The 27,416-nt window shown below is 39.6% G+C and overlaps 1 protein-coding gene across 21 annotated transcripts in view; it reads left to right on the forward strand.

Annotated features, from left to right (window-relative positions):
• Positions 1-27,416, forward strand: part of LOC128697010 (uncharacterized) — a 1,143,041-nt gene that overhangs the window by 1,061,583 nt on the left and 54,042 nt on the right. For 20 of the 21 annotated variants that reach the window (XM_053788515.2, XM_070090364.1, XM_070090365.1 and 17 more), the window contains 6 exons: positions 1,261-1,482; positions 6,209-6,400; positions 6,578-6,722; positions 16,456-16,663; positions 16,768-16,921; positions 17,270-17,539. In XM_053788515.2, the coding sequence (XP_053644490.2) occupies positions 1,261-1,482; positions 6,209-6,400; positions 6,578-6,722; positions 16,456-16,663; positions 16,768-16,921; positions 17,270-17,539 (1,191 nt within the window). The remainder of the gene's footprint in view (positions 1-1,260; positions 1,483-6,208; positions 6,401-6,577; positions 6,723-16,455; positions 16,664-16,767; positions 16,922-17,269; positions 17,540-27,416) is intronic. The other variant, XM_070090360.1, reaches the window with a different exon arrangement.

A 27,416-nucleotide genomic window follows, 5' to 3' on the forward strand; every position in this document is an offset into this window, starting at 1 on the left:
GATACGGTTGGTACGTTGAAAGAAGAAAAAAGAATATATGTTTCAATGTAAATACTTGATCTACACATCCCCTACCCACTCTAAAACCTCCTTGCTCATCCACAAACCTACATTCCGTCTTACCTCTAATTCTTTCAATAATAACCCTACTGTAGTGTAAAGCACCCTTCTGGCAAGACAGTGATGGAGTGAATGATGGTGAAAGTTTTTCTTTTTCGGGCCACCCTGCCTTGGTGGGAATCGGCCAGTGTGATAATAATAATAATAAAAAATAACCCTACTGTACAGTTTTCCTGGTATGCTCTGCATGAAAAAAATTATAGAATAAAAATTACCTTTTTTCTGTAAACTTTATCAGCATAAATGCAGTTATAATATTTATTTTAATTACACATACATACTTTTTTTTTGTAATAAAACCTCTCATTAATGGACTGATAGGGGGAGAGGGGTGCACAGTATTGCCAATTGTCTGTATCTCCTGAATTATGAAACTAATATTTCATGATCATCTGGTTGTCTTCTGAAGTAGTAGACTTGGTCTGCTGATGTAGCCTATAGCACTACTGGCTACTACAGTTATTTTACTTAACTTTTCATGGTGGAGAGAGGAGGTATGAGCTGCCATGATCATGGGTCACTTTAATCTTCTTTCTTTGACCAACTCTTGAACCTTTACTGCTAGCATCTACATTAAACTTAATAGCATGGTCTAAGTTTGTCTTTTCCTCTACAGATATCACACACTGTTTTTTAACACCATGTTTCTCACACATGCCACTAAGATGCTAGACTCATTAATTAAAGTTTCTTCTTAATACTTAGAGCCATACATTTTCTTTTGGCACCAACATTTGCTTTAGAAGCTATTTTTGATTGCATTTTATTTAATACATTAATAAAGTCACATAAAATGCTTTAAAGTCAAGGAAAATTAGAGACTGAATAAAGAGTATATATGTGAGTGAGCACACACAAACTGGAACTGGTGGCCTATGGCTCAGAGAACAATGAAAACAGGCATGTCCCGGACGTGGCTGCTTTGGCCCGTACTGGACAAGCACCAGAGTTAGCAGACTTAACCCGATACTTCAGAAGACAGCCAAACATTATCAGTATGGACAAAATGAGGAGTTATGAATTTTTGTCCAGTAGTGTGATTGTCCAGCCAGTTATTTTATCTGTAGTTAATATCAGGATTCATACTTTTCTCAATAATTTGAATCAAAATTTAATACACAAATTTTATTTCCTTTACAGATCCAAAAACTAACATCAGCTAATCCTGGCCTAGAAATCCGACCATCACCAACAGGTATGGTTGGAGCAGCACCTGTGCCTGCAAGACGGAGAACTCACAGCACCTGGCTAGAAACAGATTTGGATGCAATGGTTACTCGGGATAGAGGGATGGACCCTCCTGAAGATGGCAGAAGGAGCAATCCTCCAGTCTATGTTAATGCTACTGGATATGTAGGAGAGGTATTTTTTTTATAACATAATACATTTAACTAATATCTCTCAGGTTTGTTTGAGAAGTAAACTAAAAATTTAAATACAGGCAGGCCCCACTTTACAGTGCTTCACTTTACAGTGTTTCGCTAATGCAGCAGTTTTCAGTTACACCTATTCTTCATTTATTCTGACTTCCTATGACAAATATATTCACCACACACTATAAGCTAAGGATGAAAATATTTTAAGGTAAGTAATGTGTGTACTGTGTATGCAATTTTTTTTTTAGCTCTGTTGCTCACTTAATATATGATAGTGTAAACATGTTATCAGGCTTTTATATTCATTAGAATGTGGAAAAAGGCTGTGTTTCACTTTACAGCAGTAGCCCAGAACCTAACCTGCTGTATAAGCAGGGCCCTCCTGTACAGTGGACTCCCGGCATTCGATGGCATCAGTATACGTTAAATCCGGCATACGATACATTTTAATGCAAAAATTTTGCCTCGCCACTCGTTAAAAAACCCACCACACACGATTCGTCCTGGACGCATCCACGTGTGGCCTGAACTGCCCTGTGTGTGCCAATGTTTACAAGCCAGCCAGTGTGCTCGCATCTAAGCATACATTCGGTACATTCCATATTATCACAATGTTTTTGGTGCTTGTTTCTGCAAAATAAGTCACCATGGGCCCCAAGAAAGCTTCTAGTGCCAACCCTGCAAGAAAAAGGGTGCTAATTACTATGGAAATGAAGAAAGAGATAATTGCAAAGTACGAAAGTGGAGTGTGTGTGTCAGAGCTGGCCAGGTTGTATACCAAACCCCAATCAACCATCACTACTATAGTGGCCAGGAAAACGGCAATCAAGGAAGCTGTTCTTGCAAAAGGTGCATGTCTGTTTTTGAAACAGAGATCGCAAGTGTTAGAAGATGTTGAGAGACTGTTATTGGTGTGGATAAATGAAAAACAGATAGCAGGAGATAGCATCTCTCAAGCGATCATATGTGAAAAGGCTAGGAAGTTGCATGAGGATTTAATTCAAAAAATGCCTGCAACTAGTGGTAATGTGAGTGAATTTAAGGCCAGCAAAGGTTGGTTTGAAAGATTTAAGAATCGTAGTGGCATACATAGTGTGATTAGGCATGGTGAGGCTGCCAGTTCGGACCAAAAAGCAGCTGAAAAATATGTGAAGGAATTCAAGGATTACATAGACAGTGAAGAATTTAAACCTGAACAAGTGTTTAATTGCGATGAAACAGGCCTGTTTTGGAAGAAATTGCCAAGCAGGACCTACATTACTCAGGAGGAAAAGGCACTCCCAGGACATAAGCCTATGAAAGACAGGCTTACTCTTCTGATGTGTGCCAATGCTAATGGTGATTGCAAAGTGAAGCCTTTATTGGTGTATCACTCAGAAGCTCCCAGAGCATTCAGGCAAAACAATGTCCTTAAGGCTAATTTGTGTATGCTGTGGAGGGCAAACACTAAGACATGGGTCACCAGGGACTTTTTCTATGATTGGTTACACCATGCATTTGCCGCCAATGTGAAAAATTACCTAATTGAAAAGAAATTAGACCTTAAGTGCCTCCTGGTATTAGACAATGCCCCTGGTCATCCTACAGACTTGGCAGAGCAACTTTCTGAGAACATGAGCTTCATTAAGGTCAAGTTTTTGCCTCCTAATACCACTCCTCTCCTGCAGCCCATGGACCAGCAGGTCATTTCCAATTTCAAGAAACTGTACACAAAAGCTATGTTTCAAAAGTGCTTTGAAGTGACCACAGACACTCGATTGACTCTAAAAGAGTTTTGGAAGGATCACTGTAATATTCCCAATTGTGTAAACCTTATAGGTAAGGCTTGGGAGGGAGTGACTAAGAGGACCTTGAACTCTGCTTGGAAGAAACTGTGGCCAGAATGTGTAGACAAAAGGGATTTTGAAGGGTTTGAGGCTAACCCTGGGAATAGTATGCCAGTTGAGGAATCCATTGTGGCATTGGGGAAGTCCTTGGGGTTGGAGGTTAGTGGGGAGGATGTGGAAGAGTTGGTGGAGGAGGACAATGAAGAACTAACTACTGATGAGCTGCTAAATCATCTTCAACAGCAAGAGGCCAGACCTGAGGAAACTGCTTCTGCTTCAGAGGACAAAGGTGGGGATCAAAAGGGATTTTGAAGGGTTTGAGGCTAACCCTGGGAATAGTATGCCAGTTGAGGAATCCATTGTGGCATTGGGGAACTTGGGGTTGGAGGTTAGTGGGGAGGATGTGGAAGAGTTGGTGGAGGAGGACAATGAAGAGCTGCTAAATCATCTTCAACAGCAAGAGGCCAGACCTATCAGAGGAGGGGATAGAGAAATTGAAGAAGTTGCCTACTTCAGTGATTAAAGAAATGTGTACAATGTGGACAAAGGTGAAAACCTTTATGGATGAAAATTACCCTCACACAGCTATTGCAAGCCGTGCTGGTGACTATTGCAATGACAATGTTGTGAACCACTTTAGAAAAGTCATAAAGGAACGAGAGGTACAGGCCTCTATGGACAGATATGTTGTGTGACAGAAGTCCACTGACTCTCAAGCTGGTCCTAGTGGCATTAAAAGAAGAAGAGAAGTCAACCCGGAAAACGACTTGCTACCTGAAGTCCTAATGGAAGGGGATTCCCCTTCTAAACAATAACAACTTCGACACTCTCCCCTCCTCCCATCCCATCAATCATCACCAGATCTTCATTAAAGGTAAGTGTCATGTATTCTGTTGTTAGTAGAGTACTACTAACTGTGCATGTCTTCTTCAGTTTGTGTGCACTAAACTTAATATTTCATGTGGTAAAACTTTTTTTTCATACTTTTGGGTGTCTTGCACGGATTAATTTGATTTCCATTATTTCTTATGGGGAAAATTAAATCGCCTCACGATAATTTTGGCATACAATGAGCTCTCAGGAACGGATTAATATCGTATGCCGGGGGTCCACTGTACTGTGATTTCCTTTAAAATCTTAAATTATAGCCATTGTTTATCAAAGTGGAGGAAAGTGTTTGTTTTTCTTTTCGTAATTGATCCATATATCTATTCCTGTCCCTTCATAACATCAATTATTTATCTGTCTATATTCTTCTACATCCAGGAGCAAGGGGCTAGTAACCCCTTCTCCTGTATATGCTACTAAAGTTTAGAATAGAAACTTTCGTTTTTCTTATTGGGTCACTTTGTTTCGATGGGATACAGCCGGTTTGTTGAAAGAAGATTCTTCTATACAATAAATCATTGATTATCTAACTTTGATGGGGAATAAGTGTGTGTTGGATTTTAAAAATGCTGAATAATTTTTTTTTCTTTTTTAAGATTACTTTTCAGAATTTTAGACATTCATTTTCATAAAGACTTTATAGAAAGAAAGCAGATTTGGGTATGGAACAGTCAGTGACTGACACGAGAAGTAATGCTAACGGTGACACTATTCAAATTGCTTGTGTTGTCTCATTTAGAAAATTATTCTTTGTTGATGGTACTATTCAAGACCGGAGAGATATTGGAGCTGGAAGACATACCAAATCAGCCAATACAGCATTTAACCTATTGGAAATGCCTCTTTGGAGCAAAGGATGTGATACCTAATACTATATACATGGAAAATTACTTAAGGGCCAAGTCTGAAACCTGCATGCTACCACAACACTGTACTGGAAGGAGAAATATGGAACAAAGTGTAAAATAGACTTAGTGAAATGCAGAGATGCTGTAGGCACAATAATAAAACACTGTTGCAACATCTAGATACCAAAAATATTGTTGGTATGAGTTTTTAAGAGGAAACTAGAGCACTCTCTTTGACAAATGCCAGATCAAAAAGTGTGATGAATATGTAGGCAATCAGGCTTCCAACATCATCACCAGAAAAGTTTGGCCTCAGGCTGGGCTGTGATGGTAGAAAACCTATCAAACCACACAGGTATACCGCAGGTATATTTTGAATAAAATCTTGTGGTTAATTATTTTCCGTTTAATGGTCTTAAGCAAAAAGAATTTTTTTTTTTTTTAACATATCGGCCATTTCCCACAGAGGCAGGGTGGCCCAAAAAGGAAGAAAAACCCAAGAAGAAAGGAAAACCTTTCATCATTCAATACTCTCACCATCATTCATACATAATGACTGTCTTTGCAGAGGCTCTCAGATACGACAGTTTAGATGTTCCTCCAAACGGCCAGTATCCCAAATCCCTCCTTTAAAGTACAGGCGTTGTGCTTCCCACTTTCAGGACTAAAGTCTGGCTAACCAGTTTCCCTGAATTCCTTCACAAAATATTACCCTAAACACAAAGAAAATGTTCATAAAAATGTTTACATATGCAAAAATTTAATGCAAGTGATGAACAGAAAATGCTGTAAAAATTAACTGTATTGCAGTATTTAAGTATTATTCAGATTTATTTTAGTAAGAAGGATAAAGGGGAAGAAATGGCTTTAGTGGTGAGTTTATTTTCATTTTTCTAAGATAGTCATTGATTCATTAGAACACAGAATCCTTTTTTATTAGCTGCTTGTGGATCATGCAGCTCATGTGGTAACTAACACACTCATGATTAACTGGCAAAGCAGCAGTGAAAAAAAATTGAACACATTTTCCTGTCATAAAAATTGAGGAAAATTGATCTGCCACCTAATTCGGTAAATAAATATTATATAAAACACAGAATGCCTATTCCCAAAATGTTTAGAAATATAGTTTATTATTATTATTTTACAGGTGAGCCCCAGTGACTACCCTGAAAGTCCTGACTTCAATGACTCTGAATATCCTCCACCTCCGCCTCCACCTGAACATATGCGCTCTTATAATCAACATCTTGATGGTCAGACAGGATTGACAGATCCTTATCAAACAGATCTTGGATATCTTCACTCACAGTCATCCTTTGGAGAACCAAAACGAAGACAGGTAACTTAATGTAGGGCAATATTTCTTTATTTTTTTTATGCCAAATGCCTTCAAGGTAAATTTTCAAATGAACTAAAGCATCCTATGATAAAAAATAGATTGCTTATTTTTGTGATTTAATGATTCTAGTCTTTTTAATTTAGCTGAGAAGATTCGAATATATTTTGTTAATTTCAGCCGTTGATGAATGGGGATATAAATATGGAAGCCATGATTGGTTTAGATCGTGATGCTGATGATAACAAGCCTGACGGAGAGGAACAACAGTCTGCAGGTCATCTAGATATTAATGATGCTGATGACAGAATGAAGAGATATTACGGTAGGTTACACGACACTACCATACATATACTATGCAGACACGCATGACATTGGTTACCCAGTGCGCTCAAAGGGTTTTCATCATAATTTATAGGATTAAAGTTCATTTAAATGCATTCATATGAAGTAATTTATGCACTCTTGGGTTTTTGAGATTTTGCTATCAAAGAGTAATGTACAAATGAAAATTTTATTTTTATTTTTTTTTATTAGCACACTGGCCGATTCCCAGCAAGGCAGGGTGGCCCGAAAAAGAAAAACTTTCGCCATCATTCACTCCATCACTGTCTTGCCAGAAGGGTGCTTTACACTACAGCTTTTAAACTGCAACATTAACACCCCTCCTTCAGAGTGCAGGCACTGTACTTCCCATCTCCAGGACTCAAGTCCAGCCTGCCGGTTTCCCTGAATCCCTTCATAAATGTTACTTTGCTCACACTTCAACAGCACGTCAAGTATTAAAAACCATTTGTCTCCATTCACTCCTATCAAACACTCTCACACATGCCCGCTGGAAGTCCAAGCCCCTCGCACACAAAACCTCCTTTACCCCCTCCCTCCAACCTTTCCTAGGCCGACCCCTACCCCGCCTTCCTTCCACTACAGACTGATACACTCTTGAAGTCATTCTGTTTCGCTCCATTCTCTCTACATGTCCGAACCACCTCAACAACCCTTCCTCAGCCCTCTGGACAACAGTTTTGGTAATCCCGCACCTCCTCCTAACTTCCAAACTACGAATTCTCTGCATTATATTCACACCACACATTGCCCTCAGACATGACATCTCCACTGCCTCCAGCCATCTCCTCGCTGCAACATTCATCACCCATGCTTCACACCCATATAAGAGCGTTGGTAAAACTAGACTCTCATACATTCCCCTCTTTGCCTCCAAGGACAAAGTTCTTTGTCTCCACAGACTCCTAAGTGCACCGCTCGCCCTTTTCCCCTCATCAATTCTATGATTCACCTCATCTTTCATAGACCCATCTGCTGACACGTCCACTCCCAAATATCTGAATACATTCACCTCCTCCATACTCTCTCCCTCCAATCTGATATCCAATCATTCATCACCTAATCTCTTTTGTTACTCTGTCCTGTATTCACTTTTAATTTTCTTCTTTTGCATACCCTACTAAATTCATCCACCAACCTCTGCAACTTCTCTTCAGAATCTCCCAAGAGCACAGTGTCATCAGCAAAGAGCAACTGTGACAACTCCCACTTTATGTGTGATTCTTTATCTTTTAACTCCACGCCTCTTGCCAAGACCCTCGCATTTACTTCTCTTACAACCCCATCTATAAATATATTAAACAACCACGGTTATTTTCATATAGTCGGACTTGAGTCCTGGAAATGGGAAGTACAATGCCTGCACTTTAAAGGAGGGGTTTGGGATATTGGCAGTTTGGAGGGATATGTTGTGTATCTCTATACATATATGCTTCTAAACTGTTGTATTCTGAGCACCTCTGCAAAAGCAGTGATAATGTGTGAGTGTGGTGAAAGTGTTGAATGATGATGAAAGTATTTTCTTTTTGGGGATTTTCTTTCTTTTTTTTGGGTCACCCTGCCTCGGTGGGAGACGACCGACTTGTTGAAAAAAAAAAAAAAAAAACCACGGTGACATCACACATCCTTGTCTAAGGCCTACTTTTACTGGGAAATAATCTCCCTCTTTCCTACATACTCTAACTTGAGCCTCACTATCCTCGTAAAAACTCTTCACTGCTTTCAGTAACCTACCTCCTACACCATACACCTGCAACATCAGCCACATTGCCCCCCTATCCACCCTGTCATACACCTTTTCCAAATCCATAAATGCCACAAAAACCTCTTTAGCCTTATCTAAATACTGTTCACTTATATGTTTCACTGTAAAAACCTGGTCCACACACCCCCTACCTTTCCTAAAGCCTCCTTGTTTATCTGCTATCCTATTCTCCGTCTTACTCTTAATTCTTTCAGTAATAAATCTTTTCTTTCTTTCAACACACCGGCCGTATCCCACCGAGGCGGGGTGGCCCAAAAGGAAAAACGAAAGTTTCTCCTTTTACATTTAGTAATATATACAGGAGAAGAGGTTACTAGCCCCTTGCTCCCGGCATTTTAGTCGCCTCTTACAACACGCATGGCTTACGGAGGAAGAATTCTGTTCCACTTCCCCATGGAGATAAGAGGAAATAAACAAGAATAAGAACTAGAAAGAAAATAGAAGAAAACCCAGAGGGGTGTGTATATATGTGCTTGTACATGTATGTGTAGTGTGACCTAAGTGTAAGTAGAAGTAGCAAGACGTACCTGAAATCTTGCATGTTCATGAGACAGAAAAAAGGACACCAGCAATCCTACCATCATGTAAAACAATTACAGGCTTTCGTTTTACACTCACTTGGCAGGACGGTAGTACCTCCCTGGGCGGTTGCTGTCTACCAACCTACTACCTATAGTAATAAATCTACCATACACTTTACCAGGTATACTCTAACAGACTTATCCCCCTATAATTTTTGCACTCTCTTTTGTCCCCTTTGCCTTTATACAAAGGAACTATGCATGCTCTCTGCCAATCCCTAGGTACCTTCCCTTCTTCCATACATTTATTAAATAATTGCACCAACCACTCCAAAACTATAACCCCACCTGCTTTTAACATTTCTATCTTTATCCCATCAATCCCGGCTGCCTTACCCCCTTTCATTTTACCTACTGCTTCACGAACTTCCCCCACACTCAAAACTGGCTCTTCCTCTCTCCTACAAATGAAAATTGCAATATTAAAAAAAAAAGTTGACTGTGTAGACCTGTCACTGACAAACATTGTGAAAATAATAGAATATGTGATTAAAAAATATGTAGCTAAAACATACTAAGAAAGTAAAAAGCTACTAACTGGTAGTAGGTTTAGTTTTTGATTAGTAAGTTCCTCAACCTACTGTGACAGTCACAAATTATTAAAAAAAGGCATTGATGGGCTGATGGCAGATTTAAAGAAAGTTTTAATAAGTATAAAATGCAATTCATTGCAGTGAATTACAGCAGTAAGAGGTGAAATATCCTGGTGAGGAAATATTACCAGCTGACTTCTAGAAAGGTTACTGTTTGTCCTGGTAATATTTTTCATTTTTTAAATTGTCAGAATAAATAAAAATCTGTGCAAACAATTGAACATACATATGTATTTGCAAAAGATGAAAAAATCTTTAACCCTTAGACTGTCGCAACCCCAAATCCTAAAGCGTCTCTCTGTGTCGCAAAATTTTTGAAAAAAAAAAAAAATTCTTATGAAATGATAGAGAATCTTTTCCCGACGTTATGACACCAAAAGTACGAAATTTGATGGAAAACTTACAGAATTATGTTCTCATGAAGTTAGTGATCTCGGCGATGTTTGTGCATCAGCGATTTCGCCCACTTTGAGCCCTATTTTCAGCCAATTCCGTTGTTCCAGTTGACCAAACTCATAGCTGTTCTCTAGAACTTCATTTGTTCTATTGACTTAGTACAAGAAACTGCTCATTTATCTATTTCACCTACCCAGTAAAGTGGTCAGAAATTGGCAATTTGGCCAATTTCATGCAAATTAAGAAAGATGCCAATTTCAAGATGCCAGACATTCCTGACAATAAAATAACATTTTCTCTGTTCATCAGTCACGTCTCCAGACCCCTCTTGTATTACTCTTGCTTTCTATTTTGAATTTTTATTCACAAAAAATAGAAGATTTACTGTTCAACAGACTACTGCATTATTGTAATAATTGTATAAATAATGACAACCCATTCATGACTGCATATTAGAATGGCTAATTGGACACTATTGGACAATGAGGTCATTTCTTTATTTTTGAACATTGACAAAGTTGAACATTTCTGCTAATTTGAGCTCAATTTCAAGGTCCTTTTTATCATGAAACCAGTCAGAATCATCTCTGTTTCTGTAATATGTCTTCCATTCTATCAAATGAGACCAAGAAAACGAGAATACAACCATAAATACTATACAAAAATACACCTCAAAGTCAGCGTTTTAATCCAAAAACACGGTCGGAGGTTTTTTTTCTCATTATGCACTGCATGCTGCAGGATTTTTTTTATACTGCACACACTGACCACACAGCCCCATTCTCTCATATGTGGGCTTACCAGCTTTCTCCCACTTGATTTGAAGCCACTAAAATTTTAGAGTTTAAATACGTTAAAAGCACTGGCTTGTAAGATGTTTATATATGACTGAAACAGTCAAAGGGTTAATGAACAGGACTGATGCACCAAGTGCCAGACAGTGTATAGAATGGCAAATGTAAAATGCAATTTTATGGAAATATGAAATGCAGTATTTATTTACATTGACCTGTTTACTCCATATTAATCTTTAACACTCCTGAGTAGTATTAGCTTATTTATTATTCTCTTTAAAATGAACCCCTTCAGTTTCTTCACTGATATCACTTTATTTTCCCACTTACCTAAAAGTTTCATTTTTAATATTGAGATTCAACTCATTTTATCCACATATTCAGTGCATGAAATTACCGCTTCCCTTCCTTCGTCGACATTTAAAAGTTCCTCAAAATATTCTCGCCATCTACCCAAAACCTCCATCTCCCCATCTACTAACTCCCCTACTCTGTTATTAACTGATAAATCCATTTGTTCTCTAGGCTTTCTTAACTTGTTTAACTCGCTCCAAAATTTTTTCTTATTTTCATTAAAATTTCTTGACAGTGCCTCTCCCACTCTGTCATCTGCTCTCTTTTTGCACTCTCTCACCACTCTCTTCACCTTTCTTTTACTCTTCATATACTCTAAGTGTTATAAGAAGAGTAGAGTATATGGAGAGTAAAAGAAAGGTGAAGAGAGTGGTGAGAGAGGGCAAAAGGAGAGCAGATGATAGAGTGGGAGAGGCACTGTCAAGAAATTTTAATGAAAATAAGAAAAATTTTTGGAGTGAGTTAAACAAGTTAAGAAAGCCTAGAGAACGAATAGATTTGTCAGTTAAAAACAGAGTAGAGGAGTTAGTAGATGGGGAGATGAAGGTTTTGGGTAGATGGCGAGAATATTTTGAGGAACTTTTAAATCTCAACGAAGAAAGGGAAGCGGTAATTTCATGCACTGGCCAGGGAGGTATACCATCCTTTAGGAGTGAAGAAAAACAGGATATGAGTGTGGGGGAGGTGCGTGAGGCATTACGTAGAATGAAAGGGGGTAAAGCAGCTGGAACTGATGGGATCATGACAAAAATGTTAAAAGCAGGAGGGGATATAGTGTTGGAGTGGTTGGTACTTTTGTTTAATAAATGTATGAAAGAGGGGAAGGTACCTAGGGATTGGCGGAGAGCATGTATAGTCCCTTTATATAAAGGGAAAGGGGACAAAAGAGATGGTAAAAATTATAGAGGAATAAGTTTACTGAGTATACCAGGAAAAGTGTACAGTAGAGTCATAATTGAAAGAATTAGAGGTAAGACAGAATGTAGGATTGCGGATGAGCAAGGAGGTTTCAGAGTGGGTAAGGGATGTGTAGATCAAGTGTTTACATTGAAGCATATATGTGAACAGTATTTAGATAAAGGTAGGGAAGTTTTTATTGCATTTATGGATTTAGAAAAGGCATATGATAGTGGATAGGGGAGCAATGTGGCAGATGTTGCAAGTGTATAGAATAGGTGGTAAGTTGCTAAATGCTGTAAAGAGTTTTTATGAGGATAGTGAGGCTCAGGTTAAGGTGTGTAGAAGAGAGGGAGACTACTTCCCAGTAAAAGTAGGTCTTAGACAGGGATGTGTAATGTCACCATGGTTGTTTAATATATTTATAGATGGGGTTGTAAAAGAATTAAATGCTAGGGTGTTCGGGAGAGGGGTGGGATTAAATTATGGGGAATCAAATACAAAATGGGAATTGACACAGTTGCTTTTTGCTGATGATACTGTGCTCATGAGAGATTCTAAAGAAAAATTGCAAAGGTTAGTGGATGAGTTTAAGAGTATGTGTAAAGGTAGAAAGTTGAAAGTGAACATAGAAAAGAGTAAGGTGATGAGGGTATCAAATGATTTAGATAAAGAAAAATTGGATATCAAATTGCATTGGAGGAGTATGGAAGAAGTGAGTGTTTTCAGATACAGTGGACCCCCGCATACCGTCGGCATCACATAACGTTCAATCCGCATACCGCTCGCTTTTATCGCAAAAATTTTGCCTCGCATACCGCTCAAAAACCCGCTCACCACTGTTCGTCCGAGACACGTCCAGTGTGCGCCCTTAGCCAGCCTCACATGTGCCGCCAGTGGCATTGTTTACCAGCCAGCCTCCGCGGTAACATCCAAGCATACAATCGGAACATTTCGTATTATTACAGTGTTTTTGGTGATTTTATATGAAAAATAAGTGACCATGGGCCCCAAGAAAGCTTCTAGTGCCAACCCTACAGCAATAAGGGTGAGAATTACTATAGAGATGAAGAAAGAGATCATTGATAAGTATGAAAGTGGAGTGCATGTCGCCGACCTGGCCAGGTTGTACAAGAAACCCAAATCAACCATCGCTACTATTGTGGGCAACAGAAAGGCAATCAAGGAAGCTGTTCTTGCCAAAGGTTTAACTGTGTTTTCGAAACAGAGATCGCAAGTGATGGAAGATGTTGAGAGACTCTTATTGGTGTGGATAAATGAAAAACAGCTAGCAGGAGATAGCGTCTCTCAAGCGATCATAAGCGAAAAGGCTAGGAAGTTGCATGAGGATTTAACTAAAAAAATGCCTGCAACTAGTGATGATGTGAGTGAATTTAAGGCCAGCAAAGGTTGGTTTGAGAGATTTAAGAAGCGTAGTGGCATACATAGTGTGATAAGGCATGGTGAGGCTGCCAGTTCGGACCACAAAGCAGCTGAAAAATATGTGCAGGAATTCAAGGAGTACATAGACAGTGAAGGACTGAAACCTGAACAAGTGTTTAATTGTGATGAAACAGGCCTGTTTTGGAAGAAAATGCCAAGCAGGACCTACATTACTCAGGAGGAAAAGGCACTCCCAGGACATAAGCCTATGAAAGACAGGCTTACTTTGTTGATGTGTTCCAATGCTAGTGGTGATTGCAAAGTGAAGCCTTTATTGGTGTATCGCTCTGAAACTCCCAGACCGTTCAGGCAAAAGAATGTCCTCAAGGAGAATTTGTGTGTGCTGTGGAGGGCAAACAGTAAGGCATGGGTCACTAAGGACTTTTTCTATGACTGGTTATCCCCTCAAGGAAGGTTCCTTGATGTTGGTGAGGGGCTCTTGATTTAGGGAATTGGATCTATGCTCCAGTTCCCCAAATTAAGCCTGAATGCCTTCCACATACCCCCCCAGGCGCTGTATAATCCTCCGGGTTTAGCGCTTCCCCCTTGATTGTAATAATAATAATAATATGACTGGTTACACCATGCATTTGCCCCCAATGTGAAAGATTACCTAACTGAAAAGAAATTAGAACTTAAGTGCCTCCTGGTGTTAGACAATGCCCCTGGTCATCCTACAGACGTGGCAGAGCGACTTTATGGGGACATGAAATTCATTAAGGTGAAGTTTTTGCCTCCTAATACCACTCCTCTCCTGCAGCCCATGGACCAGCAGGCTATTGCAAAGTTCAAAAAACTGTACACAAAAGCTCTGTTTGAAAGGTGCTTTGTAGTGACCTCAGAAACTCAACTGACTCTAAGAGAGTTTTGGAGAGAGCACTTTAATATCCTCAATTGTGTAAACCTTATAGGTAAGGCTTGGGAGGGAGTGACTAAGAAGACCTTGAACTCTGCTTGGAAGAAACTGTGGCCAGAATGTGTAGACAAAAGGGATTTTGAAGGGTTTGAGGCTAACCCTGAGAGGATTATGCCAGTTGAGGAATCCATTGTGGCATTGGGAAAGTCCTTGGGGTTGGAGGTTAGTGGGGATGATGTGGAAGAGTTGGTGGAGGAGGACAATGAAGAACTAACCACTGATGAGCTGATAGATCAACTTCAACAGCAAAAGGCCAGACCTAAGGAAACTGGTTCGAAGGAGGGGAGAGAGAAATTGAAGAAATTGCCTACTACAAAGATTAAGGAAATCTGTGCAAAGTGGCTTGAAGTGCAAACCTTCGTGGATGAAAATCACCCTCACACAGCTATTGCAAGCCGTGCTGGTGATTATTACACTGGCAATGTTGTGAAACACTAGGGAAGTCATAAAGGAACGAGAGGTACAGGCCACTATGGACAGATATGTTGTGCGAAAGAAGTCCAGTGGCTCTGAAGCTGGTCCTAGTGGCATTAAAAGAAGAAGGGAAGTAACCCCAGAAAAGGACTCGACACCTCAAGTCTTAATGGAAGGGGATTCCCCTTCTAAACACTAACACTCACTCTCCCCTCCTCCCATCCCATCAATCATCACCAGATCTTCAATAAAAGTAAATGTCATGTAATTGTGCATGCCTTTTTCAGTTTGTGTGTATTAAAATTAACGTTTCATGTGGTAAAATTTTTTTTTTTTCATACTTTTGGGTGTCTTGCACGGATTAATTTGATTTCCGTTATTTCTTATGGGGAAAATTCATTCGCATACCGATCATTTCGCATAACAATGAGCCCTCTTGCACGGATTAAAGTCGCTATGCAGGGGTCCACTGTACTTGGGAATTGACGTGTCGGCGGATGGATTTATGAAGGATGGGCGGATGGATTTATGAAGGATGAAGTTAATCATAGAATTGATGAGGGGAAAAAAGGTGAGTGGTGTGTTGAGGTATATGTGGAGACAAAAAACGTTATCTATGGAGGCAAAGAAGGGAATGTATGAAAGTATATTAGTACCAACACTCTTATATGGGTGTGAAGCTTGGGTTGTGAATGCAGTAGCGAGGAGGCGGTTGGAGGCAGTGGAGATGTCCTGTCTAAGGGCAATGTGTGGTGTAAATATTATGCAGAAAATTCGGAGTGTGGAAATTAGGAGAAGGTGTGGAGTTAATAAATGTATTAGTCAGAGGGCAGAAGAGGGGTTGTTGAGGTAGTTTGGTCATTTAGAGAGAATGGATCAAAGAATGACATAGAGAGCTTATAAATCTGTAGGGGAAGGAAGGCAGGGTAGGGGTTGTCCTCGAAAAGGTTGGAGAGAGGGGGTAAAGGAGGTGTTGTGGGCAAGGGGCTTGGACTTCCAGCAGGCATGCGTGAGCGTGTCAGATAAGAGTGAATGGAGACGAATGGTATTTGGGATCTGACGATCTGTTGAAGTGTGAGCAGGGTAATATTTAGTTAAGGAATTCAGGGAAACCGGTTATTTTTATATAGCCAGACTTGAGTCCTGGAAATGGGAAGTACAATGCCTGCATTCTAAAGGAGGGGTTTGGGATATTAGTAGTTTGGATGGATATGTTGTGTATCTTTATAGGTATATGTTTCTAAGCTGTTGTGTTCTGAGCACCTCTGGAAATACAGTGATTGTGTGTGAGTGAGGTGAAAGCGTTGAATGATGATGAAAGTATTTTCTTTTTGGGGATTTTCTTTCTTTTTTGGGTCATCCTGCCTCGGTGGGAGATGGCCGACTTGTTAAAAAAAAAAAAAATTCAGATATAATTCTTTTGTTACATTTATGTATTAATTCTTTAAGATTTTACGATGCCTTTTAATTTTGTAAATTTAAGCAAGGTGAAAATTTTACTGTCTTATTATTATTAGATACCAGCATATGAAATGGATACCAGGCTAAATATTTTTGCAGGTATTCTTCCAAAAGAAAAGCCTTTAGAAATCAAGACCGTACGAATAGTCAAGAGAGAATCCACTGAACGAAAGAAAGATCGAGGTACAGGAGGGAAGCGTGTTACAATTGGAGACTCAAGCTTAACACATTTATTAGAAGATGATGTTGAAAGTGATGGTATATCAGATGCTGAAAATGAACCTCAAATTCCTTCATTTGCATCAAGGTATTTTGTAATAATATATTTTATCGTGAAATGTGCTAATATCAAGTATCTGTAAACATTTCTCTTTTATAAATGTTTTGTCATTTTAATTTCTATGTTTTAAGGTCTGCCTCATTACCTCGTAACTATGGACGTAATGGTCCAGGAGAGAGAGTGAGCATGATGGCAGCTATGATGAGAACGAGTGTGGGAAATGCTGCAACAATGTCACGGCCAAGCAACTTAGCTCTCAAGAAGTCAGCAGGTTGGAAATCTAAGGTAGGCATTTTTGGGGAAGTATTTTATGCATATATGCAGTTTGTCACCCTCATTTCACATTTTTATTTTGCATATTCCTGTTTTTCAACTTATGATCAAAGAAAAACATGCATGTATGTTTTTATTCAAGATTATTTTAGTACTGTACTTCCTTGTTGTATTACTCTTCATAGTACACTTTGATTATTTACTTTAAACAGAACATCATTCAGTACTGTATTTGTTTATCTTAAATTTTCTTTGTGCTATGCCCCCCTGGTAATTTCTCATTTCCTTCAATCCTTAGTATGATGATTATGTAGACTTTACTGGTAATGCATGGCTTTTCATTTTATTCTGCTCCTGTAGACTGAGAACCCCAAAGACCGGCCATTGAGTGCACATGAACAGCTTTTTGGTTTTGCTCGGGAAACTGACCAAACCCCCCCAGTATCCCCTTCCAAGTCGGACCCTCCCTCCCCTGTGTTCAAAAGTGCTGCAGCACAAGAAATTATAAAGGAAATGGCTTCAGAGGCAGAAAAGCATCGGCGTGCAGTGCCTAAAGAGAAGAGACGGCATTTTACCATCTCCAGTAGCCGGCCAATAACATTGGAAGCAAGAGATGCTGGTGCAGAGGAGGTAAATTATCATTGATTTTAGAATAGTGTATCTAGGTGTGATATAATTGGAGCTGAAAGTTTGTAAGTTTTTAAAATTCACTCACATCTTAGTCAGTACTGTACATATTATTACAGTATGGTATTAAGCATTTATTAATTATAGTAAAATGAAAATAAATGCTGTCAAAACCTTTAATTTGCATGCTTAGAGTGTTAATTTTTTTAGCATAGTGCTTCTGGTGAGTAGCTTCAATCATTTGTGAATTTTTTCGCAATACAGTGGTACCTCGGGATACAAACAGCTCAAAACTCAAACAATTATGTAAGTGTATTTATGTAAGTGCTTTTGTAACTGTATTTTTGGGGGTCTGAAACGGATTAATCTAATTTACATTATTCCTTATGGGAACAAATTCATTCGGTATTGGCACTCAAACAGCTTTCTGAAACGAATTAAGTTTGTATCCCGAGGTACCACTGTACTTTTTTTTTTATTTGGTGCATGACCCCTAAGCTGAAAGCTAACCATAGGATTTTGCTCAAATTGTACATAATAGATTTTCCATTCTCAAATATCTTTTTCTTTAACATTCTTATGAATGTCAATATTATCCATATTAGACCAAATTTAAAGAGACGTGGTTTCTGAAACAAAAAATTAGCCCTAATTTCAATAAAAAAATTATGCAAAGAATTTAGTGGTATTCACTTATTCTGAATTCATGAGGTCCTCATGGAGCCTAACCCTCTTGAATTTGAGGAGTTGACTAATTGAAGTTTCAAACCTTTATATCATATTTTTTTTGTTTAAGAGCATATGTAGCTCAGTTGCTAGTGCAGTCAGCTCACACTGAGGTCTGTGGGTTGATCCGCAGTACGGGTGGAAACATTAGGACGTGTTTCCTTAAGACACCTGCTGTCTGGGTTCACCTATCAGTAAAATATGTACCTGCATGTTGGTCGACTGGTGTGGGTTGCATCCTGAGGAAAACTGACCTCATTTGCCCAAAATGTTCTGCATAACAAGGGACTTTCTATATAGTAGTATGTCATTGATGTCAGCTAGGCCTGTACACCTTGTACATGCACTTACAGAAATAAAGATTATTATTATTATGTTGTAATTATTATTTATTTCTTCTCACTTTATGGACAACTTATATTAGTGGAAATAAATAAATATTTATTTTTTTTTTATTATCACACCGGCCGATTCCCACCAAGGCAGGGTGGCCCGAAAAAGAAAAACTTTCACCATCATTCACTCCATCACTGTCTTGCCAGAAGGGTGCTTTACACTACAGTTTTTAAACTGCAACATTAACACCCCTCCTTCAGAGTGCAGGCACTGTACTTCCCATCTCCAGGACTCAAGTCCGGCCTGCCGGTTTCCCTGAATCCCTTCATAAATGTTACTTTGCTCACACTCCAACAGCACGTCAAGTATTAAAAACCATTTGTCTCCATTCACTCCTATCAAACACGCTCACGCATGCCTGCTGGAAGTCCAAGCCCCTCGCACACAAAACCTCCTTTACCCCCTCCCTCCAACCCTTCCTAGGCCGACCCCTACCCCGCCTTCCTTCCACTACAGACTGATACACTCTTGAAGTCATTCTGTTTCGCTCCATTCTCTCTACATGTCCGAACCACCTCAACAACCCTTCCTCAGCCCTCTGGACAACAGTTTTGGTAATCCCGCACCTCCTCCTAACTTCCAAACTACGAATTCTCTGCATTATATTCACACCACACATTGCCCTCAGACATGACATCTCCACTGCCTCCAGCCTTCTCCTCGCTGCAACATTCATCACCCACGCTTCACACCCATATAAGAGCGTTGGTAAAACTATACTCTCATACATTCCCCTCTTTGCCTCCAAGGACAAAGTTCTTTGTCTCCACAGACTCCTAAGTGCACCACTCACTCTTTTTCCCTCATCAATTCTATGATTCACCTCATCTTTCATAGACCCATCCGCTGACACGTCCACTCCCAAATATCTGAATACGTTCACCTCCTCCATACTCTCTCCCTCCAATCTGATATTCAATCTTTCATCACCTAATCTTTTTGTTATCCTCATAACCTTACTCTTTCCTGTATTCACCTTTAATTTTCTTCTTTTGCACACCCTACCAAATTCATCCACCAATCTCTGCAACTTCTCTTCAGAATCTCCCAAGAGCACAGTGTCATCGGCAAAGAGCAGCTGTGACAACTCCCACTTTGTGTGTGATTCTTTATCTTTTAACTCCACGCCTCTTGCCAAGACCCTCGCATTTACTTCTCTTACAACCCCATCTATAAATATATTAAACAACCACGGTGACATCACACATCCTTGTCTAAGGCCTACTTTTACTGGGAAAAAATTTCCCTCTTTCCTACATACTCTAACTTGAGCCTCACTATCCTCGTAAAAACTCTTCACTGCTTTCAGTAACCTACCTCCTACACCATACACTTGCAACATCTGCCACATTGCCCCCCTATCCACCCTGTCATACGCCTTTTCCAAATCCATAAATGCCACAAAGACCTCTTTAGCCTTATCTAAATACTGTTCACTTATATGTTTCACTGTAAACACCTGGTCCACACACCCCCTACCTTTCCTAAAGCCTCCTTGTTCATCTGCTATCCTATTCTCCGTCTTACTCTTAATTCTTTCAATTATAACTCTACCATACACTTTACCAGGTACACTCAACAGACTTATCCCCCTATAATTTTTGCACTCTCTTTTATCCCCTTTGCCTTTATACAAAGGAACTATGCATGCTCTCTGCCAATCCCTAGGTACCTTACCCTCTTCCATACATTTATTAAATAATTGCACCAACCACTCCAAAACTATATCCCCACCTGCTTTTAACATTTCTATCTTTATCCCATCAATCCCGGCTGCCTTACCCCCTTTCATTTTACCTACTGCCTCACGAACTTCCCCCACACTCACAACTGGCTCTTCCTCACTCCTACAAGATGTTATTCCTCCTTGCCCTATACACGAAATCACAGCTTCCCTATCTTCATCAACATTTAACAATTCCTCAAAATATTCCTTCCATCTTCCCAATACCTCTACCTCTCCATTTAATAACTCTCCTCTCCTATTTTTAACTGACAAATCCATTTGTTCTCTAGGCTTTCTTAACTTGTTAATCTCACTCCAAAACTTTTTCTTATTTTCAACAAAATTTGTTGATAACATCTCACCCACTCTCTCATTTGCTCTCTTTTTACATTGCTTCACCACTCTCTTAACTTCTCTCTTTTTCTCCATATACTCTTCCCTCCTTGCATCACTTCTACTTTGTAAAAACTTCTCATATGCTAACTTTTTCTCCCTTACTACTATATATATGTATATATATATATATGTATATTCTTTCTTCTTTCAACACACCGGCCGTATCCCACCAAGGCGGGGTGGCCCAAATGGAAAAACGAAAGTTTGTCCTTTTACATTTAGTAATATATACAGAAGAAGGGGTTACCAGCCCCTTGCTCCCGGCATTTTAGTTGCCTCTTACAACACGCATGGCTTACGGAGGAAGAATTCTGTTCCACTTCCCCATGGAGATAAGAGGAAAGAAACAAGAACAAGAAAGAAAATAGAAGAAAACCCACAGGGGTGTGTATATATATGCTTGTACATGCATGTACAGTGTGACCTAAGTGTAAGTAGAAGTAGCAAGACATACCTGAAATCTTGCATGTTTATGAGACAGACAAAAGACACCAGCAATCCTACCATCATGTAAAACAATTACAGTGGTCCCTCAATTATCGTCCTTAATCCGTTCCTGGAAGTGTGACTATTATCGAAATAGACGATTTTCGAATCAATTTTCCCCATAAGAAATTATGTAAATACAACTAATTCGTTCCAGACACCCAGAAGTATCAACAACAATTTTTTTTTTTTACCTAGAAGATAGATTTACATGCACAAAAGAATGAACATTCAACATGACAGTTACCTTTATTGAAGGCTGTTGTTGATGAGTAAGCCATCCATAATGGTGGTGAAGCAGCAGCTGAGGCGGCAGTGTTTTCTGTAGCCCTATATAACTCCAACAACATTGGAGGAGTTGGTAGAATCGCTGAATCACTAAAGAAGGAACCCTCTACCACCATCACTACGACCTTCTACCACTATGACAACTGTTACCACCATCACTACTACCTTCTACCACCATCACTAGCACCATCAACCACTATCACAACTGCTTCCACTCTACCACCACCACCTTTGTATTTTTCTACAAACTTTTTCATAAATTATGTGTTTCTCACATTCTTTACCAAAGGGCTGGCACTAGAAGCTTTCTTTGGAGCCATGGTAGCTTACTTAGCACTTGCAAGCACTAAAATCAATGAAATACTATGAAATATTTCGTAGGAGCATGTGAGGGGACCGTCACTCACTGGTAAACAATGGCACATTGCCTGGAAAGGCAGGCCCAGGCGGCTCAGAGCGTGAGTACCCATCCCGGACGAAGGACAATTAGCGAGTTAATGGACTATTTGCGAGCCAGTGTTTAGACGAAATAACGGGACTATTTCCGAAATGGACGACTTTCAGGCTGGACGATTGTTGAGGGACCACTGTACAGGCTTTCATTTTATACTCACTTGGCAGGACAGTAGTACCTCCCTGGGCGGTTGCTGTCTACCAACCTACTACCTAGGATATATATATCTCTCTCTCAACACATCGGCCGTATCCCACCGAGGCGGGGTGGCTCAAAAGGAAAAACAAAAGTTTCTCCTTTTACATTTAGTAATATATACAGGAGAAGGGGTTACTAGCCCCATGCTCCCGGCATTTTAGTTGCCTCTTACAACAAGCATGGCTTACGGAGGAAGAATTCTGTTCCACTTCCCCATGGAGATAAGAGGAAATAAACAAGAACAAGAACTAGAAAGAAAATAAAAGAAAACCCAGAGAGGTGTGTATATATGTGCTTGTACATGTATGTGTAGTGTGACCTAAGTGTAAGTAGAAGTAGCAAGATGTACCTGAAATCTTGCATGTTCATGAGACAGAAAAAAGGACACCAGCAATCCTACCATCATGTAAAACAATTACAGGCTTTCATTTTACACTCACTTGGCAAGATGGTAGTACCTCCCTGGGCGGTTGCTGTCTACCAACCTACTACCTATAATATATACACCTACCATCCGACTTACGACCTGCTCGACTTACGACCACTCGACTTATGACCTTGCTTTTTATGCCAAATTTCTGGGAAATAAACAACTATTTGTGTTGTACACAGTGTTTATCCTAAACCTTACAGTAAAAATACAGTACTAACAACATAAAAAGTAAAGTAAAACATGAAATACCAAAATAAAACAATAAAATAAAATCATTACAAAAATGTTTTGTTGATATTCAGTAGTAAAGTTCGACTTATGACCATTTCGACTTTCGACTGGTTTCTCAGAACCGAACTCGGTCGTAAGTCGGATGGTAGGTGTATATCTTTCTTTCAACACACCGGCCGTATCCCACCGAAGCGGGGTGACCCAAAAGTAAAAACAAAAGTTTCTCATTTTACATTTAGTAATATATACAGGAGAAGAGGTTACTAGCCCTTTGCTCCCGGCATTTTAGTTGCCTCCTACAACACGCATGGTTTACAGAGGAAGAATTCTGTTCCACTTCCCCATGGAGGTAAGAGAAAATAAACAAGAACAAGAACTAGTAAGAAAATAGAAGAAAACCCAGAGGGGTGTGTATATATATGCGTGTACATGTATGTGTAGTGTGACCTGAGTGTAAGTAGAAGTAGCAAGACGTACCTGAAACCTTGCATGTTTATGAGACAGAAAAATGGACACCAGCAATCCTACCATCATGTAAAATAATTACAGGCTTTCGTTTTATGCTCACTTGGCAGGGTGGTAGTACCTCCCTGGGCGGTTGCCGTCTACCAACCTACTAACCAGAATATATATATCCATATAGAGAGAGGAATAAATGGGATTAGGTCAGGGGTTTCTAAAGAAGGAGTAGCAATAATGTTGAACGATAAGTTATGGCAGGAAAAGAGGGACTTTAAATGTATTAATTCAAGGATTATGTGGAGTAAAATAAAGGTTAGATGTGAGAAGTGGGTTATATAGTAAGCATTTATGCACCTGGGGAAGAGAGAAGTATAAAGGAGAGAGAGAGATTTTGGGAAATGGTGAGTAATTGCATGGGGAGTTTTGAACCAAGTGTGAGAGTACTTGTGGTTGTGGATTTTAATGCTAAAGTGGGAAAAAATGTTGTGGAGGGTGTAGTAGATAAATTTGGGGTGCCAGGGGTAAATGAAAATGGGGAGCCTTTAATTGAGCTATGTGTAGAAAGAGGTTTGGTAATAAGTAATACATATTTTATGAAAAAGAGGATAAATAAATGTACAAGGTATGATGTAGCACGTAATGAAAGTAGTTTGTTAGATTATGTATTGGTGGATAAAAGGTTGATGGGTAGGCTCCAGGATGTACATGTTTATAGAGGGGCAACTGATATATCTGATCATTATCTAGTTGTAACTACAGTTAGAGTAAGAGGTAGATGGGACAAAAGGAAAATGGTAACAACAAGTAAGAGGGAGGTGAAAGTGTATAAACTAAGGGAGGAGGAAGTTCGGGTGAAATATAAGCAAGTATTGGCAGAAAGGTGGGCTGGTGCAGGTATGAGTAGTGGGGGAGTTGAAGAGGGTTGGAAAAGTTTTAAAAATGCAGTATTAGAATGTGGGGCAGAAGTTTGTGGTTATAGGAGGGTGGGTGCAGGAGGAAAGAGGAGTGATTGGTGGAATGATGAAGTAAAAGGTGTGATAAAAGAGAAAAAGTTAGCTTATGAGAGGTATTTACAAAGCAGAAGTGTTATAAGAAGAGTATAGTATATGGAGAGTACAAGAAAGGTGAAGAGAGTGGTGAGAGTGCAAAAGGAGAGCGATGATAGAGTGGGAGAGGTACTGTCAAGGAATTTTAATGAAAATAAGAAAAAATTTTGGAGTGAGTTAAACAAGTTAAGAAAGCCTAGGGAACAAATGGATTTATCAGTTATAAACAGAGAAGGGGAGTTAGTAGATGGGGAGAGGGAGGTTTTGGGTAGATGGCGAGAAAATTTTGAGGAACTTTTAAATGTCTACGAAGAAAGTGAGACGGTAATTTCATGCACTTGCCAGGGAGTTATATCATCTTTTAGGAGTGAAGAAGGGCAGGATGTGAGTGGGGGGGAGGTGCGTGAGGCATTACGTAGAATGAAAGGGGGTAAAGCAGCTGGAACTGAAGGGATCATGAGAGAAATGTTAAAAGCAGGGGGACACATAGTGTTGGAGTGGTTGGTATTTTTGTTTAATAAATGTATGAAAGAGGGAAAGGTACCTAGGGATTGGGGGAGAGCGTGTATAGTCCCTTTATATAAAGGGAAGGGGGACAAAAGAGATTGTAAAAATTATAGAGAAATAAGTTTACTGAGTATACCAGGAAAAGTGTACGGTAGGGTTATTATTGAAAGAATTAGAGGTAAGACAGAATGTAAAATTGTGGATGAGCAAGGAGGTTTTAGAGTGGGTAGGGTATGTGTAGATCAAGTGCTTACATTGAAGCATATATGTGAGCAGTATTTAGATAAAGGTAGGGAAGTTTTTATTGCATTTATGGATTTAGAAAAGGCATATGATAGTGGATAGGGGAGCAATGTGGTAGATGTTGCAAGTACGTACAGTGGACCCCCGGTTTACGATCAGCTCCCAATGCGACCAATTATGTAAGTGTATTTATGTAAGTGCGTTTGTATGTGTATGTTTGGGGGTCTGAAATGGACTAATCTGATTCACAATATTCCTTATGGGAACAAATTCGGTCAGTACTGGCACCGGAACATACTTCTGGAATGAAATAATATCGTAAACCGGGGGTCCACTGTATATGGAATAGGTGGTAAGTTACTAAATGCTGTAAAGAGTTTTTATGAGGATAGTGAGTTTCAGGTTAGGGTGTGTAGAAGAGAGGGAGATTACTTCCTGGTAAATAACAAAAAAAATGGCACGATACTGTGACTGTAACGATACACAGATAACCCGCACATAAAAGAGAGAAGCTTACGACGACGTTTCGGTCCGACTAAGACCATTTACAAAGTCACACTGTGACATTTACAAAGTTACAGTGTGATTTTGTAAATTGTCCAAGTCGGACCGAAACGTCGTCGTAAGCTTCTCTCTTTTATGTGTGGGTTATTTGTGTATTACTTCCTGGTAAAAGTAGGTCTTAGACAGGGATGTGTAATGTCACCATGATTTTTTAATATATTTATAGATGGGGTTGTAAAAGAAGTAAATGCTAGGGTGTTAGGAAGAGGGGTGGGATTAAATTATGGGGAATCAAATGCAAAATGGAAATTGACACTTACTTTTTGCTGATGATACTGTGCTTATGGGAGATTCTAAAGAAAAATTGCAAAGGTTAGTGGACGAGTTTGGGAGTGTGTGTAAAGGTAGAAAGTTGAAAGTGAACATAGTAAAGAGTAAGGTGATGAGGGTATCAAATAATTTAGATAAAGAAAAATTGGATATCAAATTGGAGAGGAGGAGTATGGAAGAAGTGAATCTTTTCAGATAGTATTTGGGAGTTGACATGTCAGCGGATGGATTTATGAAGGATGACGTTAATCATAGAAGTGATGAAGGAAAAAACGCGAGTGGTGTATAGAGGTATATGTGGAGACAAAAAACGTTATCTGTGAAGGCAAAGAAGGGAATACATGTATATGAAAGTATAGTAGTACCAACACTCTTATATGGGTGTGAAGCTTGGGTTGTAAATGCTGCAGCGAGGAGGCAGTGGAGATGTCCTGTCTAAAGGCAGTGTGTGGTGTAAATATTATGCAGAAAATTCGGAGTGTGGAAATTAGGAGAAGGTGTGGAGTTAATAAAAGTATTAGCCAGAGGGCTGAAGCGGGGTTGTTGAGGTGGTTTGGTCATTTAGAGAGAATGGATCAAAGTAGAATGACAGAGAGCATATAAATCTGTAGGGGAAGGAAGGCGGGGTAGGGGTCATCCTTGAAAAGGTTGGAGGGAGGTTGTAAAGGAGGTTTTGTGGGCGAGGGGCTTGAGCAAGTGTGCGTGAGTGTGTTAGATAGGAGTGAATGGAGACGAATAGTATTTGGGACCTGACGAGCTGTTGAGTGTGAGCAGGGTAATATTTAGTGAAGGGATTCAGGGAAACTGGTTATTTTTATATAGCCAGACTTGAGTCCTGGAAATGGGAAGCACAATGCCTGCACTTTAAAGGAGAGGTTTGGGATATTGGCAGTTTGGAGGGATATGTTGTGTATCTTTATACGTATATGCTTCTAAACTGTTGTATTCTGAGCACCTCTGCAAAAACAGTGATTATGTGTGAGTGAGGTGAAAGTGTTGAATGATGATGAAAGTATTTTCTTTTTGGAGATTTTCTTTCTTTTTGGGTATTTTCTTTCTTTTTGGGTCACCCTGCCCCAGTGGGAGACGGCCGACTTGTTAAAAATATAAATACACGTACGTACAGTGGTCCCTCGATAATCGTAGGGCTCGAGAGTCGTACTTTTCGGAAATCGTAGCGATATTTTTGCAAAACTATGGGCTCGCTTATCGTTGATTGACTTGCGAATAGTAGTTTGTCCGGGACAAGTACACACAGCCCCGAGCCGCCTCACACTCCATTCCCAGCCAGTGTGCCATTGTTTATCAGTGAGTGAGGATGATCCCACGAGTTCATACGATACATTTCATAATATTCCATTCGTTTTAGTGTTTGCAACTGCTAAATAAGTCACCATGGCTCCAAAGAAAGCTTCTAGTGCCAGCCCTTTGGTAAAGAATGTGAGAAACACGTA

Source organism: Cherax quadricarinatus, chromosome 31 (assembly GCF_038502225.1).
Source record: "Cherax quadricarinatus isolate ZL_2023a chromosome 31, ASM3850222v1, whole genome shotgun sequence".
NCBI lineage: Eukaryota > Metazoa > Arthropoda > Malacostraca > Decapoda > Parastacidae > Cherax > Cherax quadricarinatus.